The sequence below is a fragment of the Salvelinus alpinus genome, chromosome 17, assembly GCF_045679555.1.
Source record: "Salvelinus alpinus chromosome 17, SLU_Salpinus.1, whole genome shotgun sequence".
Lineage (NCBI taxonomy): Eukaryota > Metazoa > Chordata > Actinopteri > Salmoniformes > Salmonidae > Salvelinus > Salvelinus alpinus.
Window position 1 is genome coordinate 33,635,711 of NC_092102.1, and position 20,547 is coordinate 33,656,257.

A 20,547-nucleotide genomic window follows, 5' to 3' on the forward strand; every position below is an offset into this window, starting at 1 on the left:
ACAGTTATTGTTTTGAGGGGGGGGGGGGGGTTGCAGAGATGGATTTGTTGTATGTGCAAGAGGATGCTGTGTACATGCGTGTGCTTGTAGATAGTGGATAGTGTAACCCACTTATAGCCCGCTGGATCTGCTACAGCCACCACTGTGTAAAGAGGGTGAATCTGAAGCATGTGTCAAAGCTATGTAGACAGCAACTTGTTCGCAGCATTCCCACCAGGTGGAGCTCTTGTCACCATAGGGCCAGATCAGAATTAGATCTTTGTATTCTATTTCTTGTCTTATTTTAAGGAGTCGCTCTCTGGCCTGTCAGAAAGCAGAAATAGAACAGTTAAACACACACGCAGCAAAACTCCACAGAAATAGAAGCCAAGAGGTCAGAAGACAGAGATGGTTTTGGTCTTGTGTTTCACCACTTTTGATGACCCCAGGGCTATTTTTCCCTTCACTGAAGTTTTCTGAGACACACATGATTCATAAGATACAGGAAAACACATTACTAAAACTTACGCCCTGTCATCAGTCCCCGAATTAGGTCTGATGACCAACTGAAAGGAAAACATCAGGGCCATCACACATTATAGAACACAAAAACATAATGGTCTATGACTGTAAAAGGTGCTGTGAATTTAACATAAGGAGCTTCAACTTAAGTGTTACCCAATAACTTTGTTGAGATTGTGTTATCATTTAGTCCCATCCTCTCTGCCAATAGCTGTGGAGCACCTAGTGCCATTTCCCAATGGTGGAATCCCCTAGTGGCCTGTCTAGACGGGATCCACAGTGAGATTGCACCACACTGCTACTGCAACAGCAAACATTGTACCCAGCTACAAAGTCTTGCACATGTATCCTACTGAGGTGCACAGAGTCTAATGGTGGAGAACAGTGTCTCAACATCTTTTGTACCTGCCTGGGACAATTTACATTAAAACAAGCTCTTTACAGCATACACAATCAGTGTCAGGGTTATAATTTTTGTGTTATATAAATGTCTATCTTTTGAATATTTATTTTCATGTAGATGGCCAAAGTCTGTGTCATCGCAATTTTTTATAGCCAACCAATGCCTGTGTTCGTGCACAGGCAACATACACTTTGATTGACAGTTATTGTTTTGAGTGAACCGCATCCTTACCAGTCAGTAGCAACAAAGAATGGAAGGTGTTGAACACTTACGCAAATTAGTTTAACTTAATTTTATTAAAATAACATAAAATAAACAACATTCTCAGGTTTAGAATAAAAAAGAAATGTACCTCCTGAAAGAGACATGGCAGACAAAATGCAAATTAGATTTCAAATAATTGTTTAAATATTAAAGACAATTGCCCAATATCCAGCTCATGATGGTTTACCCAAAGAGAAGGCTGATTAAAATGTGTGGGTAACTACTGATCAGAACACTCTGCAAAGCCATGAACCAATCACATGGACCGTAGAAACATAGCCATTGCGTTTGTTAAAATGTTCAAATAAAAATCAATCAGTCATGCTTGACAAGTTATAATGTTTTCCAGAATTAAGGAAAAAAATGATAAAAGCATGAAGATGAAGACATTGATAATAATTTCAAATCTCTATCTGATTTAAGACTATGTACAATCAAATACCCCTGCAAAACCAATAGATGGATCACAATGTTTTTGATAAGAATCATCCTAGAAGGTGGTTGTCCAGGGTGTCTTGGTCTAGGCTTCATCTCCTCTTCAGGCAGGTCAGTTTAGAGAATATCTTCTTCATAAGAAAGTAGGGAAGTCAGTCCTGTCAGACAGAAAGGTGTGCTTCACAGCTCAGAGATAGAGAGCCTCTTATTTCACTCTCAGGCATTTCCTTCACTGTCTCTGCCTCTCTGTCCCCAGGTGGGTGTGCTTTCTTTCACATATTTACATGTTCCACTAACTGCATTGCCACTTTGTCCTTTGCACCCATTTTAGCAATGGAGAAAATTACAGTAGGCCTCTGATTAACCCTATAATTTGCATGAATTTCATTCACCATCAATCATCTCCAACCCAATGGGTAGTCAATATTTTTCTCTTCTCTCCATACCAAAACAGTCACTGGAAAAACTCAGTCAGTGACTGAAATCCCATATTGATCCCATCCACCGTCACTGTCAGAGGATTCCTTTTACCCCCAGTCACTCCTCTTTTTCTACGCCATACAATGCCTTGCAAAAGTATTCATCCCCTTTGCATTTTCCTATTTTGTTGCATTATAACCTGTAATTTAAATAGATTTGTATTTCATATAATGGAAATACACAAAATAGTCCAAATTGGTGAAGTGAAAAGAAAAAAATAACTTGTTAAAAAATAATAATAATAATAAATAAACTGGTGCAAACAATTACCTTCAGAAGTCACATAATTTGTTAAATAAAGTCCATCTGTGTGCCTCTCTAAGTGTCACATGATCTGTCACATGATCTCAGTATACATACACCTGTTCTGAAAGGCCCCAGAATCTGCAACACCATTAAGCAAGGGGCACCACCAAGCAAGCGGCACCATGAAGATCAAGGAGCTCTCCAAACAGGTCAGGGACAAAGTTGTGGAGAAGTACAGATCAGGGTTGGGTTATAAAAAAATATCTGAAACTTTGAACATCCCACAGAGCACCATTTAATCCATTATTAAAAAATGGAAAGAATATGGCACCACAACAAACCTTCCAAGAGAGGGCCGCCCACCAAAACTCACAGACCAGGCAAGGAGGGCATTAATCAGAGAGGCAACAAAGAGACCAAAGATAACCCTGAAGGAGCTGCAAAGCTCCACAGCGGAGATTGGAGTAACTGTCCATAGGACCACTTTAAGCCGTACACTCCACAGAGGTGGGCTTTTTGGAAGAGTGGCCAGAAAAAAGCCATTGCTTAAAGAAAAAAAATAAGCAAACACGTTTGGTGTTCGCCAAAAGGCACTCCCCAAACATATGGAAGAAAGTAATCTGGTCACGAGACTAAAATGTAGCTTTTTGGCCATCAAGGAAAACGCTATGTCTAGCGCAAACCTAATACCTCTCATCACCCTGAGAACACCATCCTCACAGTGAAGCATGGTGATGGCAGCATCATGCTGTGGGGATGTTTTCATCAGCAGGGACTGGGAAACTGGTCAGAATTGAAGGAATGATGGATGGCTCTAAATACAGGGAAATTCTTGAGGGAAACCTGTTTCAGTCTTCCAGAGATTTGAGACTGGGACAGAGGTTCACCTTCCAGCGGGACAATGACCCTAAGCATACTGCTAAAGCAACACCTGAGTGGTATAAGGGGAAACATTTTAATGTCTTGGAATGGTCAAAGCCCAGACCTCAATCCAATTGAGAATCTGTGGTATGACTTGAAGATTGCTGTACACCAGCGGAACCCATCCAAGCAAGAGCAGTTTTCCCTTGAAGAATGGGCAAAAATCCCAGTGGCTAGACGTGCCAAGCTTATAGAGACATACCCCAAGAGACTTGCAGCTGTAATTACTGAAAAGGTGGCTCTACAACGTATTGACTTTGGGGGGGGTGAATAGTTATGCACGCTCAAGTTTTCATTTCTTTTGTCTTATTTCTTGTTTGTTTCACAACAAAAAGTATTTTGCATCTTCAAAGTGGTAGACATGTTGTGTAAATCAAATGATACAACCCCCCCAAAAATCTATTTAATTCCAGGTTGTAAGGCAACAAAATAGGAAGAATGCCAAGGGGGGTGAATACTTTCATAAGCCACTGTAGATATTTGTGTGTGTGTGTGTGTGTGTGTGTGTGTGTGTGTGTGTGTGTGTGTGTGTGTGTGTGTGTGTGTGTGTGTGTGTGTGTGTGTGTGTGTGTGTATGCTCATGCACACGTGTATGTTTTGGAACAGGAGCAGGTAGGAGGGACAGATTGGGTATTGTAGTTCTAGAACACAGGCAGTCTGCTATAGGTGGAAGTGAAGGCGTTAATGTCCTCAGTGTGGGAGGCTCTGTGCATGGAGGGTTCTGAGGCACTGCGGTTGATCTTAGGCAGGGAATGCTGGAGCAGCTCAATTGACGACAGGATCTGGAAGAGAGGGAGAGGAAAAGAGAGAGAGAGAGAAAGAGGGGTAGATTGGATGAGTACCGGGAAGCACTCCCATCAAATTTGGAGGCCTTTACTAGTGCCATTTGCATTAAACTCCAGAGACCTTTCAACCCACTTCAGCCAATAAAGGTGTCAAGATAATGTACAGAGAAAACTCATTAGCTAGTACCTGGGGGAACAGTGGCCTCTCGTCCTTGATTTTCTTGATGCAGTCGGCCACCAGCCTCTTCATGGCCTTAGGACAGCTCTTATAAAGCTTACTGAGGTCTGGAGACAGGTACCCCCGGCCCACCATGAAGATGATCTATAGAGGGAGAAAAAGGGTTAGAGGTCAGGGGTAAGGAATAGAGGTCTGAGACAGGTACCCCCGGCCCACCATGAAGATGATCTGACAATGGAGACAGAGATGAGGGATTACAGTGTTATTGTTTTCACAACCAGTCACTAATAATACCTGTGAGACAGTCCTTATGACAGAACTTGACTATGGCCCTAAGGGTAGAGGGTAGAGCTGCCGCTTTCAAGGTGCGGGACTCTAACCCGGAAGCTTACAAGAAATCATGTTATGCCCTGTGACGAACCATCAAACAGGCAAAGCGTCAATACAGGGCTAAGATTGAATCATACTACACCGGCTCCGACGCTCGTCAGATGTGGCAGGGCTTGCAAACTATTACAGACTACAAAGGGAAGCACAGCCGCGAGCTGCCCAGTGACACGAGCCTACCAGACGAGCTAAATCACTTCTATGCTCGCTTCGAGGCAAGCAACACTGAGGCATGCATGAGAGCATCAGCTGTTCCGGACGACTGTGTGATCGCGCTCTCCGTAGCCGACGTGAGTAAGACCTTTAAACAGGTCAACATACACAAGGCTGTGGGGCCAGACGGATTACCAGGACGTGTGCTCTGAACATGTGCTGACCAACTGGCAGGTGTCTTCACTGACATTTTCAACATGTCCCTGATTGAGTCTGTAATACCAACATGTTTCAAGCAGACCACCATAGTCCCTGTGCCCAAGAACACAAAGGCAACCTGCCTAAATGACTACAGACCCATAGCACTTACGTCCGTAGCCGTGAAGTGCTTTGAAAGGTTGGTAATGGCTCATATCAACACCATTATCCCAGAAACCCTAGACCCACTCCAATTTGCATACCGCCCAAACAGATCCACAGATGATGCAATCTCTATTGCACTCCACACTGCCCTTTCCCACCTGGACAAAAGGAACACTTATGTGAGAATGCTATTCATTAACTACAGCTCAGCGTTCAACACCATAGTACTCTCAAAGCTCATCATTAAGCTAAGGATCCTGGGCCTAAACACCTCTCTCTGCAACTGGATCCTGGACTTCCTGATGGGCCGCCCCCAGGTGGTGAGGGTAGGTAGCAACACATCTGCCACGCTGATCCTCAACAGTGGAGCTCCCAGGGGTGTGTGCTCAGTCCCCTCCTGTACTACCTGTTCACCCACGACTGCATGGCCAGGCACGACTCCAACACCATCATTAAGTTTGCAGACGACACAAATGTGGTAGGCCTGATCACCGACAACAACGAGACAGCCTATAGGGAGGAGGTCAGAGACCTGGCCGGGTGGTGCCAGAATAACAACCTATCCCTCAACGTAACCAAGACTAAGGAGATGATTGTGGACTACAGGAAAAGGAGGACCGAGCACGCCCCCATTCTCATCGACAGGGCTGTAGTGGAGCAGGTTGAGAGCTTCAAGTTCCTTGGTGTCCACATCAACAACAAACTAGAATGGTCCAAGGACACCAAGACAGTCGTGAAGAGGGCACGACAAAGCCTATTCCCCCTCAGGAAACTAAAAAGATTTGGCATGGGTCCTGAGATACTCAAAAGGTTCTACAGCTGCAACATTGAGAGCATCCTGACTGGTTGCATCACTGCCTGGTACGGCAATTGCTCGGCCTCTGACCGCAAGGCAATACAGAGGGTAGTGCGTATGGCCCAGTACATCACTGGGGCTAAGCTGCCTGCCATCCAGGACCTCTACACCAGGCGGTGTCAGAGGAAGGCCCTAAAAATTGTCAAAGACCCCAGTCATAGACTGTTCTCTCTACTACCGCATGGCAAACGGTACCGGAGTGCCAAGTCTAGGACAAAAAGACTTCTCAACAGTTTTTACCCCCAAGGCATAAGACTTCTGAACAGGTAATCAAATGGCTACCCGGACTATTTGCATTGTGTGTGTCCCCCAACCCCTCTTTTACGCTGCTGCTACTCTCTGTTTATCATATATGCATAGTCACTTTAACTATACATTCATGTACATACTATCTCAATTGGGCCGACCAACCAGTGCTCCCGCACATTGGCTAACCGGGCTATCTGCATTGTGTCCCGCCACCCCCTCTTTTACGCTACTGCTACTCTCTGTTCATCATATATGCATAGCCACTTTAACCATATCTACATGTACATACTACCTCAATCAGCCTGACTAACCGGAGTCTGTATGTAGCCTCGCTACTTTTATAGCCTCGCTAATGTATATAGCCTGTCTTTTTACTGTTGTTTTATTTCTTTACTTACCTATTGTTCACCTAATACATTTTTTTGCACTATTGGTTAGAGCCTGTAAGTAAGCATTTCACTGTAAGGTCTACACCTGTTGTATTCGGCGCACGTGACAAATAAACTTTGATTTGATTTGAGAGAGACAGAGAGAGAGAGATACTAGATAGAAATAAGTAAATTTATGCCAGTGGCTGAAACTGGGTCACACAATCTTAGTTATTGTAACGGCAGCCTTCCTCCTCTTCGTCTGAAGAGGAGGTGTAGCAGGGATCAGACCAAGACGCAGCTTAGTTCGTGCTCAACATATTTAATTAAGACGATAAACGTGAACACTTACACAATACAAAAATAACAAACGTGGCAAACCGAAACAGTCCTCTCTGGTGAAACGAACACAAAGACAGGAAACAACCACCCACAAACCCCAACACAAAACAAGCCACCTAAACTTCCGGCGCCGAAAAGAGATGGCCGCCTCGCTTCGCGTTCCTTGGAAAATATGCAGTATTTTGTTCTTTTATGTGTTATTTCTTACATCGGTACCCCAGGTAATCTTAGGTTTCATTACATACAGTCGGTAGGAACTACTGAATATACGATTAACGTCAACTCATCATCGTTCCTACCAGGAATATGACTTTCCCGAAACGGATCCAGTGTTTTGCCTTCCACCCAATACAATGGATCTGATCCCAGCCGGCGACCCTGTGCGACGCCGAAAAAGGGGCAAACGAGGCGGTCTCGTGGTCAGGCTTCGGAGACGGGCACATCGCGCTCCACTCCCTAGCATACTACTCGCCAATGTCCAGTCTCTTGACAATAAGGTTGATGAAATCCGAGCACGGGTAGCATTCCAGAGAGACATCAGGGATTGCAACGTGCTCTGCTTCACGGAAACATGGCTAACTCAAGGGACGCTAACGGAGTCGGTGCAGCCAACTGGTTTCTTCATGCATCGCGCCGACAGAAACAAACATCTTTCCGGTAAGAAGAGGGGCGGGGGGGTATGCCTTATGATTAACGAGAAGTGGTGTGATCATCATAACAACACACAGGAACTCAAGTCATTCTGTTCACCTGATCTAGAACTCCTCACAATCAAATGTCGACCGCATTATCTACCAAGGGAATTCTCTTCAATCATAATCACAGCCGTATATATTCCCCCCCAAGCAGACACATCGATGGCCCTGAACGAACTTTATCTGACTCTTTGTAAACTGGAAACCACACACCCTGAGGCTGCATTCATCGTAGCTGGGGATTTTAACAAGGCTAATCTAAAAACAAAACTCCCTAAATTCTATCAGCATATCGATTGTGCTACCAGGGCTGGAAAAACCCTAGATCATTGTTATACTAATTTCCGCGACGCATATAAGGCCCTCCCCCGCCCCCCTTTCGGAAAAGCTGACCACGACTCCATTTTGTTGATTCCAGCCTACAAACAGAAACTCAAACAACAAGCTCCCGCGCTCAGGTCTGTTCAACGCTGGTCCGACCAATCTGAATCCACGCTTCAAGACTGCTTCGATCACGCGGATTGGAATATGTTCCGCATCGCGTCCAACAACAATATTGACGAATATGCTGATTCGGTGAGCGAGTTCATTAGGAAGTGCATTGACGATGTCGTACCCACAGCAACGATTAAAACATTCCCAAACCAGAAACCGTGGATTGACGGCAGCATTCGCGTGAAACTGAAAGCGCGAACCACTGCTTTTAACCAGGGCAAGGTGACCGGAAGCATGACCGAATACAAACAGTGTAGCTATTCTCTCCGCAAGGCAATCAAACAGGCTAAGTCCCAGTACAGAGACAAAATCGAGTCGCAATTCAACAGCTCAGACACAAGAGGTATGTGGCAGGGTCTACAGTCAATCACGGATTACAAAAAGAAAACCAGCCCCGTCGCGGACCAGGATGTCTTGCTCCCAGACAGGCTAAACAACTTTTTTGCCCGCTTTGAGGACAATACAGTGCCACTGACACGGCCCCCTACCAAAACCTGCGGGCTCTCCTTCACTGCAGCCGAGGTGAGTAAAACATTTAAACGTGTTAACCCTCGCAAGGCTGCAGGCCCAGACGGCATTCCCAGCCGCGTCCTCAGAGCATGCGCAGACCAGCTGGCTGGTGTGTTTACGGACATATTCAATCAATCCTTATCCCAGTCTGCTGTTCCCACATGCTTCAAGAGGGCCACCATTGTTCCTGTTCCCAAGAAAGCTAAGGTAACTGAGCTAAACGACTACCGCCCCGTAGCACTCACTTCCGTCATCATGAAGTGCTTTGAGAGACTAGTCAAGGACCATATCACCTCCACCCTACCGGACACCCTAGACCCACTCCAATTTGCTTACCGACCCAATAGGTCCACAGACGACGCAATCGCAACCACACTGCACACTGCCCTAACCCATCTGGACAAGAGGAATACCCATGTGAGAATGCTGTTCATCGATTACAGCTCAGCATTCAACACCATAGTACCCTCCAAACTCGTCATCAAGCTCGAGACCCTGGGTCTCGACCCCGCCCTGTGCAACTGGGTCCTGGACTTCCTGACGGGCCGCCCCCAGGTGGTGAGGGTAGGTAACAACATCTCCACCCCGCTGATCCTCAACACTGGGGCCCCACAAGGGTGCGTTCTGAGCCCTCTCCTGTACTCCCTGTTCACCCACGACTGCGTGGCCATGCACGCCTCCAACTCAATCATCAAGTTTGCGGATGACACTACAGTGGTAGGCTTGATTACCAACAACGACGAGACGGCCTACAGGGAGGAGGTGAGGGCCCTCGGAGTGTGGTGTCAGGAAAATAACCTCACACTCAACGTCAACAAAACAAAGGAGATGATTGTGGACTTCAGGAAACAGCAGAGGGAGCACCCCCCTATCCACATCGACGGGTCAGTAGTGGAGAAGGTGGAAAGTTTTAAGTTCCTCGGTGTACACATCACGGACAAACTGAATTGGTCCACCCACACAGACAGCGTTGTGAAGAAGGCGCAGCAGCGCCTCTTCAACCTCAGGAGGCTGAAGAAATTCGGCTTGTCACCAAAAGCACTCACAAACTTCTACAGATGCACAATCGAGAGCATCCTGTCGGGCTGTATCACCACCTGGTACGGCAACTGCTCCGCCCACAACCGTAAGGCTCTCCAGAGGGTAGTGAGGTCTGCAGAACGCATCACCGGGGGCAAACTACCTGCCCTCCAGGACACCTACACCACCCGATGTCACAGGAAGGCCATAAAGATCATCAAGGACAACAACCACCCAAGCCACTGCCTGTTCACCCCGCTATCATCCAGAAGGCGAGGTCAGTACAGGTGCATCAAAGCAGGGACCGAGAGACTGAAAAACAGCTTCTATCTCAAGGCCATCAGACTGTTAAACAGCCACCACTAACATTTAGCGGCCGCTGCCAACATACTGACTCAACTCCAGCCACTTTAAAAATGGGAATTGATGGAAATTATGTAAAAATGTACCACTAGCCACTTTAAACAATGCCACTTAATATAATGTTTACATACCCTACATTACCCATCTCATATGTATATACTGTACTCTATATCATCTACTGCATCTTGCCATCTTTATGTAAAAATGTACCACTAGCCACTTTAAACAATGCCACTTAATATAATGTTTACATACCCTACATTACCCATCTCATATGTATATACCGTACTCTATACCATCTACTGCATCTGCCATGCCGTTCTGTACCACCACTCATTCATATATCTTTATGTACATATTCTTTATCCCTTTACACTTGTGTGTGTGTGTAAGGTAGTAGTTGTGGAATTGTTAGGTTAGATTACTTGTTGGTTATTACTGCATTGTCGGAACTAGAAGCACAAGCATTTCGCTACACTCGCATTAACATCTGCTAACCATGTGTATGTGACTAATAAAATTTGATTTGATTTGAAATATGATTCCCAATCAGAGACAACACAAAACACCTGCCTCTGATTGAGAACCATATTAGGCCAAACATAGAAACAGACAAACTAGACACACAACATAGAATGCCCACCCAGCTCACGTCCTGACCAACACTAAAACAAGTAAAACACACAAGAACTATGGTCAGAACGTGACAGTTATATTTGATTTGTTAAAATCAAACAAGGCAGGACAGGTCAAGGGCCTATATCTGTCCCTACATTTAGCACAACTGAAATAGAGACTACCATGGTTTTAGAGATGGCTGTGTGGCAGGCTGGGTTTACCTGGTCTCTGTTGGCTATCTGTGAGTATGGCAGCTCTCCCGTCATCAGCTCATGGAGGACAACACCGTAGGAGTACACGTCAGACTGGAAACTATAGGGCATGTTGTCCTGCATACGGATAACCTCAGGAGCCTGAGAACAGAGGATAGAATAACAGACAAACTTGTTTAAATTGATTTCATTTTTAATTCCAGGAACCATAATGAGTACATCTCAAAGGTGTGGCTTCTAAGTTTCATTTTCAAAAGAGACAAGTCAAACGATTGCTGGAGTGCACAGCCACCAAAACGAACACATTTTCCCAGATTAAGAAACTGCTCCCCTTAACCCAGGGGTGGGCAATTCCAGTCCTCGGGGGCCTGATTGGTGTCACAGTTTTGCCCCAGCCCCAGCTAACACAACTGACTCCAATAATCACCTAATCATGATCTTCAGTTTAGAATGCAATTTGATTAATCAGCTGTGTTTGCTAGGGATGGAGAAAAAGTGTGACACCAATCAGGCCCTCGAGGACTGGAGTTGCCCACCCCTGCCTGAACCCCATCTCTCAGGCCCAATCTCAACAGCAACGAAAGTAAGGTATTTTTTCTTCTAGTGTGACATTGACATTTTCCTCTTACTGACCATCCACAGTATGGACCCTGAGGGTTGCTCCACCTGGTGAGAACCACTCCACCTGGCCTTGACCGTGGCCAGACCAAAGTCTCCTATCTTCACCGTCAGGCCCTCATGTAGGAAGATATCTGTACCACTGTCAAGGAAGCAGAGCTGTGGCAGACTGCTGAATCTGTGAAAAACACTACGACTCTGAACTCATACATCATTTGTCTAATTTCAAGCCAACACTATTTTCTATTCAGTTGTCACAACAAAGTGACAGAGCTTAAAACAGTGAAGAAAAGGATACTGTTTGACTTCATGTCCCGGTGGATGATGTTTTTGGCGTGCAAATAGCTGAAAGAAAAATATAGTGAAAATGGGAATTTACGACATTTCAGTTGCATGTTAATAATACAATAATAAACATAATATCCTTCTAAAGCTATCACCTTTTTATAGCGTCAATCTAAAGCTAACACCCTTGTAAACCTAGTATTCCTATAGAGCTATAAGTAGCACCAATCTACACCTAAGCTTGTCCCTGCTGTGTGGACTCACTCCATGCCCTGAGCTGTCTGCCTGGCGATGTCTATAAGCTGGAACATCTGGAAGTTGGTCTCCTGGACGTGAAGGTGTTTGTAGAGGCTGCTGCCCTCACACCACTGGGTCACGATGGCCAGGTTGTCCTTCGTCATGTAGCCCATGAACAACAGGATGTTGACGTGCCGCGTTTTCCTGCGGCCAAAAAGAAGGAGAGAGAGACATACAGATAGCGAGAGAGCAAGAGTGAGAGAGCGATACAGGAAGAGGAAATCACCAAAACAAAGATGAGATAATGCTGCATGAAGATAATCTACCAACAATAAACACATAAGGTCAATCTATTGCTCTCTCTAAAGTGATGAATACAATAAGAATATCACTATAGGGCAACAGAAAGCCTAGTGGTTAGAGCGTTGGGCCAGTAACCGAAGGGTTGCTAGTCAAACAAGGTGAAAAATCTTGAGCAAGACACTTAACTCTATAGGGGTCGCTGTTAATAATGGCAGACCCCAGTCATGACCCCACTCTCTGAAAGTGTCTCAGTGAGATTTGGGATATGCAAAAAACACATTTCCAATTAATACACACTTGTACATGTGTGCAATAGGAAAAATATAAGCACCCACCAAATTATTATTATTATAGTTCTCCTCACTACTCTCACCCTCTCTTACCTAAGGACAGCCACCTCGTTTCTGAAGGCCTGGAACTGCTCTGGCGTGGGGTCAATCACCTTTAGGATCTTCACCGCTACGTCACCTACAACAGACAAACAACGTGGTACAGAAACTGTCTAAGCTGCTGTGTGACCATGTAGACTAGGCTCAGTACAAGTGTTCAAGTCAACTCATACGCGGGATTGGAAGATCCAGAACTCCTCACAAACCTTTGTAGACCTTCGTAACAGCATAACCAAGCATTACAAGCATTGTGTTTATCCAACAGGTGCAATCCAAAAGCATGCTCACCGTGCCATTTCCCTTTGTATACCGTTCCGAAGGAGCCTGAGCCGATACAGGAGTGTAGCACCACTTCACTGGCCTCAATCTCCCAGTAGTAACTGGAGTCCCGCTTGTCCCTCGGACGCTGCAGTGGGATAGTCAATATAAGGCCACATTCTCCATCTAAAGTAGATCTTACATACAATTCACTTATGCAGTTATTCCTACACTCTTACAAAAAAAGGTGCTATCTAGAACCTAAAAGGGTTCTTCGGCTGGCCCATAAGAGAACCCTTTGAAGAACCCTTTTTGGTTCCAGATACAACCATTCTGGGTTCCATGTAGAACCCTTTCCACAGAGGGTTCTACATGGAACCCAGAATGGTTCTACCTGGAACCAAAAAGGGTTCTTCAAAGGGTTCTCCCTTTCCACAGAGGGTTCTACATGGAACCCAGAATGGTTCTACCTGGAACCAAAAAGGGTTCTACCTGGAACCAAAAAGTGTTATTCTATTGGGACAGCTGAATAACCCTTTTGGAACCCTTTTTTTTTTAATGTAGGAATTAAGAGTACTATTGAGATGCTGTCTAACTTACTATTTTGTGTTTCTCCTGAGTGTTGAATGAAGGAGCCCTTTCTCGTCTGTCTGGAGCTGGGGTGTTAGACTGGGACCAGCCTGTGGGACTCTGGCTGGGGGAACTCCCGCCTAGGAAGGGAATATGGACCAATGGTATTTAGGATGGCAGGTTATGACAGAAAGTGTTGTTGTGGGATGTTGTGCATGTTTCCATTATCTTAGCAGAAACTGTGCCACTCATGTGAGGTAACCACCTTTTAAAATCTTACCTGAGTCATGATTACGCATTGCTTCATGATTACGCATTGCTTCCTAGGAAAACACAAAACAAAATATTCTTTCAGATTTTTACACATATCAAATGAACACAAGTTATTCAACAGTTTCATCATTCAGTTAGATACATAAACTATAAAGCATGTGGATACTAGTCTGTTGAAAGGCATGCCATGTTATTTATCACACAACACTCTGACACTCTGCCTCCTAACCTTGTCTGGGCTCTCTGACGTCGCCTCAACAAAAGAGTTGGAGAAGCGAATAATATCTACTCTCCTCTTCAGCCAGAAACACCTGCACCATGAGCTAGGGGAGGTATTCAGATCATCTAGCTACTCCCCATCAGGGCACAACACAGTGGGACAGGAAGGAAAGGGAGACGAGGAGAGATAGTGCTACCCAGGTGTTACATTTTGTGGGCATATTAGATACAGCATTCAAGTTATAATTTTTCCAAATACACGGGTATGGAAATTAATGAATCAGAAAGGAATACAGTAAAGTGCAGGATATAAAAAGTGAAATGAAACAAAGAGAATAGAACACAATCAAGGAAATCATGCAAAGTAAATTGTAATCATGCTAGATTAATTACTTAGTAGAAAGAATAAGGGGGAGGGAGGGAGGGATTACAGAAGTTACGCAGAGAAGATGGTTGAGATTCCTGGCGTGTAAGAAGGGCCAGATCGGGCAGGGAGGTTATTTTAAGATGGGCTGCCTGGACCTCCAGGAGTCCCCTGGGGACCCGCCTGGTGTGTTGTTACCTCGATCATGCTGCTGTCGACGGGCATGGTGGTGCTGACCATGTGGACATTGGGCGTGGAGGTGGAGCGCTGCCTCTGGGACAGAGCGCCCACCGTGGATGGGTAGGGGGCCGTGTAGTTGAAGGCATGAGGGGTGGAGCAGCGGTGCAGAGAGCTGAGGGGTGAATACAGGGGCAACATCAGGCTTAGGAAAAGTAGGGACACTGAACACAACACAACACATTAAGTGCATCAGTAAGATAGAATAGTGTCATGGTTTTGTCATGAAAATTGTTTGGATAATCAAGGATCAAATATTATTACCATGATTGAATAATTACTATTTTTGTTTATCTTAGTCTGAGATACCATTGAGTGGCTCTTCTAATGCAAAAAAATATAATAATTCACACACAAGATAATTCTACAACTTCTTACAATCAATCTCACAGGGGTGTAGTGGATGGCAGCTTGTCAGTTTCATTTCTGCCATTATGTGACATTTTTCTCAGGCACACCCTAGAACACCCTCACTATGTGACATGGTTAGAAGGCAGTTTCTGTTTCAGGCAGTGACAGTTTGACACTACATCTCAAAATCTATCCTCTACTTTCTTGATAGTTGAACAAACACAGTCCTGCACACATTGAGATTCTACTAAATTCAATAACAGGAAAATGTTCTAGGTATTAGGATTTCCATTCTACAAATACTACCCCATTCACTAGGGGAAGTATTTCAACCTCAGTGTTTGCCAAGTATTTGCTATGATGTTACGCTACAAAGCTCACCAGTCAAAGTTAGCACAAATCCTACCAAAACAATTCACATGGTACAGATGTGGGATCTTAATTTGAACAGCAGCAAAAGAATCCTACAGCAACAGGATTTTAAATGTCACACTTTTATGTAACGTTTAAACTGTGATTAGACTATTAGCTGGCCAAAATTGGGCTACATGAAAAGTGCAATTCTGCTAATATAACCGTTTGTTAGTGCAGTAGATTTACATATATTTCTGTGAATTTATGTAAATCTCGACGCTCATCTGCATTTCCTGCAGCGCAAGAAAATTCTCAGCAACAACAGAGTAATCAAATTAAGATCCAATATCAGAGTAGTACAAATTTCACAATAACTTGAAGGGAAAGGATATGGTTTTTAATTTCTTGCATGTGTCATGCTTTTCTAGGAGCCTATGCAACTCATGATTGCTAGTTAGCCTTTTCAGAATGGTGGTAGGTGACAATTCTCCTTGCACTCTCATTAAAGTTCTTGTTGATTCAGTGATGCTTAGTGTGATGCTGGTCTTGGTTCACTGCTGACTGGAAAGTATATTGTACTGTACTGTCAGTTGCTGGTGAAAGTGGCACTCCATGCGAGTGACATACCATAACAGCACTCATAATGTATTAGACCACACTTCTAACCCTGTAAAGCACTCTATGAGAACAAATCCCCCTTTTGGCCTAAACAGGACTTTGTTTTGAAGAGCATTTGAGATTGTTCTGCACCGAACAACTTGATACTGTGTGCGAGATAATTTGGCAACGATCTGAGTGCTTTTAAACTTTTATAAATGCTTCTGAAACAACAGCCTCTTTTCACACCTCTGGTTACATCATAAAGCTGGAGACAAAAAACAGGCATTGATTCGGTTTGAGGCCTGGGTTAAGGTGCTTTACAACTTACAGCTGCATCAGCTGAGGGCCAGTCAAACATGGCAACCAAAGAACCCTTAACATTTGGCCACCATTACCTCTGAGAGCCAAGGACTTAGTAAACCTTACTGTACTGTAGTTAAATCAATTACAACCACACGCAACCCTTAGCCGTCATTAAATGGTAAGTCAAGAGGAAGACTTTGGCTGTACTTCTGTAGTTATTTGATTGCTGATGTTCTGTTGCTGCCTGGAGATAGCCTTGCTCACAGTACCAGGGTGAAAGAGGTCCATGGGACCAGTATCACTCATGGGTCGGAAGTGATAGGTCAGAGTTCAGAGCAGGAGGGGTGGCTTTACCTGCTGGGGAGTCGGGACAGCGATTCTCTCATTCGCCGAGAAGTAAGAGGAGGAAGAGATGGACCCCCACTTTCACCTGGTGTCGGGAACAACCTAGAGAGAGAGGGAGAGAGAGTTTCAAGCTTTATTAGTCATATGTACAGGATACACATGGTATACACTGTCCAACGAAATGCTTAATTGCAGGATCCTTCTCAACAATCCAACATAAATAAGAAACAAAAAATCTACAAATGTATCTCTTCATGGCCAGTGATAGCGATCTACAAATGTATCTCTTCATGGCCAGTGATAGCGATCTACAAATGTATATCTTCATGGCTAGTGGTAGCCATCTACAAATGTATCTCTTCATGGCCAGTGATAGCGATCTACAAATGTATATCTTCATGGCCAGTGATAGCGATCTACAAATGTATCTCTTCATGGCTAGTGATAGCGATCTACAAATGTATCTCTTCATGGCTAGTGATAGCGATCTACAAATGTATCTCTTCATGGCTAGTGATAGCGATCTACAAATGTATCTCTTCATGGCCAGTGATAGCGATCTACAAATGTATCTCTTCATGGCCAGTGATAGCGATCTACAAATGTATATCTTCATGGCTAGTGGTAGCCATCTACAAATGTATCTCTTCATGGCCAGTGATAGCGATCTACAAATGTATCTCTTCATGGCCAGTGATAGCGATCTACAAATGTATATCTTCATGGCCAGTGATAGCGATCTACAAATGTATCTCTTCATGGCTAGTGATAGCGATCTACAAATGTATCTCTTCATGGCCAGTGATAGCGATCTACAAATGTATCTCTTCATGGCCAGTGATAGCCATCTACAAATGTATCTCTTCATGGCCAGTGATAGCCATCTACAAATGTATCTCTTCATGGCCAGTGATAGCGATCTACAAATGTATCTCTTCATGACCAGTGATAGCGATCTACAAATGTATCTCTTCATGGCCAGTGATAGCCATCTACAAATGTATCTCTTCATGGCCAGTGATAGCCATCTGCAAATGTATCTATTCATGGCCAGTGATAGCGATCTACAAATGTATCTATTCATGGCCAGTGATAGCGATCTACAAATGTATCTCTTCATGGCCAGTGATAGCCATCTACAAATGTATCTCTTCATGGCCAGTGATAGCCATCTACAAATGTATCTCTTCATGGCCAGTGATAGCCATCTACAAATGTATCTCTTCATGGCCAGTGATAGCCACCTACAAATGTATCTCTTCATGGCCAGTGATAGCGATCTACAAATGTATCTCTTCATGGCCAGTGATAGCGATCTACAAATGTATATCTTCATGGCCAGTGATAGCGATCTACAAATGTATATCTTCATGGCCAGTGATAGCGATCTACAAATGTATCTCTTCATGGCCAGTGATAGCGATCTACACATGTATCTCTTCATGGCCAGTGATAGCGATCTACAAATGTATATCTTCATGGCCAGTGGTAGCCATCTACAAATGTATCTCTTCATGGCCAGTGATAGCGATCTACAAATGTATCTCTTCATGGCCAGTGATAGCGATCTACAAATGTATCTCTTCATGGCCAGTGATAGCGATCTACAAATGTATCTCTTCATGGCCAGTGATAGCGATCTACAAATGTATCTCTTCATGGCCAGTGATAGCCATCTACAAATGTATCTCTTCATGGCCAGTGATAGCCATCTACAAATGTATCTCTTCATGGCCAGTGATAGCGATCTACAAATGTATCTCTTCATGGCCAGTGATAGCGATCTACAAATGTATCTCTTCATGGCCAGTGATAGCCATCTACAAATGCTTATTTTTGAAAAAAGCCTGCATGCAAAACAATGCTTTATGTAAATATCTATCTTCAATGCAGACTGAGAGCACCACAATCATGTATCTTACTTAGCTCTTTTGTTAGTATGTTCCTTATAGTGTTTATTCACCCATTGCTGTATACTTGTACTGTTAATATTTATATTGTTTTGTAAGTGTTCTTGCTATTCAATACAAACAGTTAGGTGTTAGCAGCCATTTTGATTTGTGCTGCACAGTAGAGGAGACTTACAGGAGCTGTCTGATGTTGCTCCAATCCACACACATCGTGGGCACTTTGGTGCTGCAATGCTCATGGAATTTGTAGCCACATGTTTGGCAACGGAAACCGTTCAAAAGGAACTTCTGGCATATATCGCAGAAGGCCAACTTCAGAAATGTTTTCCGAACCTGAAAGTTAAAGAGGTAAATTAAGTATTTCATTATTTTCCAGCCGATGCTAACGGCCTGGGTAAACAGTGTAAAATCCTTTATGGCAGGGGTGTCAAACATATGGCCATTCAATCCAGCCCGCGGATTTTTGTTTTTTCAATGTTGTTTTTTGGGGGGGGAACGATATTAAATCGACATTGAAATGACTAAAACCAAATCGAAACTGTGTAGAAATGTATAGTCCGTACATTTACAGTTGAAGTCGGAAGTTTACATTCACTTAGGTTGGAGTCATTAAAACTCGTTTTTCAACCACTCCACAAATTCCTTGTTAACAAACTATAGTTTTGGCAAGTCGGTTAGGACATCGACTTTGTGCATGACACAAGTAATTTTTCCAACAATTGTTTACAGACAGATTATTTCACTTATAATTCACTGTATCACAATTCCAGTAAGTCAGAAGTTTACATACACTAAGTTGACTGTGCCTTTAAAATTACATACACTAAGTTGACTGTGCCTTGAAAATTATGTTATGGCTTTAGAGGCTTCTGATAGGCTAACTTACATCATCTGAGTCAATTGGAGGTGTACCTGTGGATGTATTTCAAGGCCTACCTTCAAACTCAGTGCCTCTTTGCTTGACCACATGGGATAATCATAAGAAATCAGCCAAGACCTCAGAAAAAAAATTGTAGACCTCCACAAGTCTGGTTCATCCTTGGAAGCAATTTCCAAACGCCTGAAGGTACCACGTTCATCTGTACAAACAATAATACGCAAGTATAAACACCATGGGACCACGCAGCCGTCATACCGCTCAGGAAGGAGGCACCTTCTGTCTCCTAGAGATGAACGTACTTTGGTGCGAAAAGTGCAAATCAATCCCAGAACAACAGCAAAGGACCTTGTGAAGATGCTGGAGGAAAAAGGTACAAAAGTATCTATATCCACAGTAAAACAAGTCCTATATCGACATAACCTGAAAGGCCGCTCAGCAAGGAAGAAGCCACTGCTCCAAAACCGCCATAAAAAAAGCCAGACTACGGTTTGCAACTGCACATGGGGACGAAGATCGTACTTTTTGGAGAAATGTCCTCTGGTCTGATGAAACAAAAATAGAACTGTTTGGCCATAATGACCATGGTTATGTTTGGAGGAAAAGGGGGAGCCTTGCAAGCCGAAGTACACCATCCCAACCGTGAAGCATGGGTGTGACAGCATCGTGTTGTGGGGTGCTTTGCTGCAGGAGGGACTGGTGCTCTTCACAAAACAGATGGCATCATCAGGATGGAAAATGATGTGGCTCTATTGAAGCAACATCTCAAGACATCAGCCAGGAAGTTAAATCTTGGTCACAAATGGGTCTTCCAAATGTACAATGACCCCAAGCATACTTCCAAAGTTGTGGCAAAATGCCTTAAGGACAACAAAGTCAAGGTATTCGAGTGGCCATCACAAAGCCCTGACCTCAATCCTATAGAAAATTTGTGGGCAGAACCGAAAAAGCGTGTGCGAGCAAGGAGGCCTACAAACCTGACTTAGTTACACCAGCTCTGTCAGGAGGAATGGGCCAAAATTCACCCAACTTATTGTGGGAAGCTTGTGGAAGGCTACCCCGAAACATTTGACCCAAGTTAAACAATTTAAAGGCAATGCTACCGCATACTAATTGAGTGTATGTAAACTTCTGACCCACTGGGAATGTGATGAAAGAAATAAAAGCTGAAATAAATCATTCTCTCAACTGTTATTCTGACATTTCACAT

At 44.0% G+C, this 20,547-nt stretch overlaps 1 protein-coding gene across 8 annotated transcripts in view; it reads right to left on the reverse strand.

Annotated features, from left to right (window-relative positions):
• Positions 1-1,181: 1,181 nt before the first annotated feature.
• The window catches only part of LOC139542805 (RAF proto-oncogene serine/threonine-protein kinase-like), a 28,409-nt gene continuing 9,043 nt past the window's right edge, over positions 1,182-20,547 (reverse strand). For 7 of the 8 annotated variants that reach the window (XM_071348648.1, XM_071348650.1, XM_071348651.1 and 4 more), the window contains 13 exons: positions 18,636-18,793; positions 16,560-16,652; positions 14,559-14,712; positions 13,785-13,827; positions 13,535-13,644; positions 12,965-13,082; positions 12,671-12,755; positions 12,012-12,188; positions 11,761-11,807; positions 11,478-11,596; positions 10,854-10,985; positions 4,223-4,357; positions 1,182-4,032 (listed from right to left, as the gene is read on the reverse strand). In XM_071348648.1, coding sequence (XP_071204749.1) covers positions 3,892-4,032; positions 4,223-4,357; positions 10,854-10,985; positions 11,478-11,596; positions 11,761-11,807; positions 12,012-12,188; positions 12,671-12,755; positions 12,965-13,082; positions 13,535-13,644; positions 13,785-13,827; positions 14,559-14,712; positions 16,560-16,652; positions 18,636-18,793 — 1,512 coding nt within the window. In that variant the 3' untranslated portion in view covers positions 1,182-3,891. Of the gene's footprint in view, positions 4,033-4,222; positions 4,358-10,853; positions 10,986-11,477; positions 11,597-11,760; positions 11,808-12,011; positions 12,189-12,670; positions 12,756-12,964; positions 13,083-13,534; positions 13,645-13,784; positions 13,828-14,006; positions 14,127-14,558; positions 14,713-16,559; positions 16,653-18,635; positions 18,794-20,547 lie in introns of all 8 variants that reach the window. The other variant, XM_071348652.1, reaches the window with a different exon arrangement.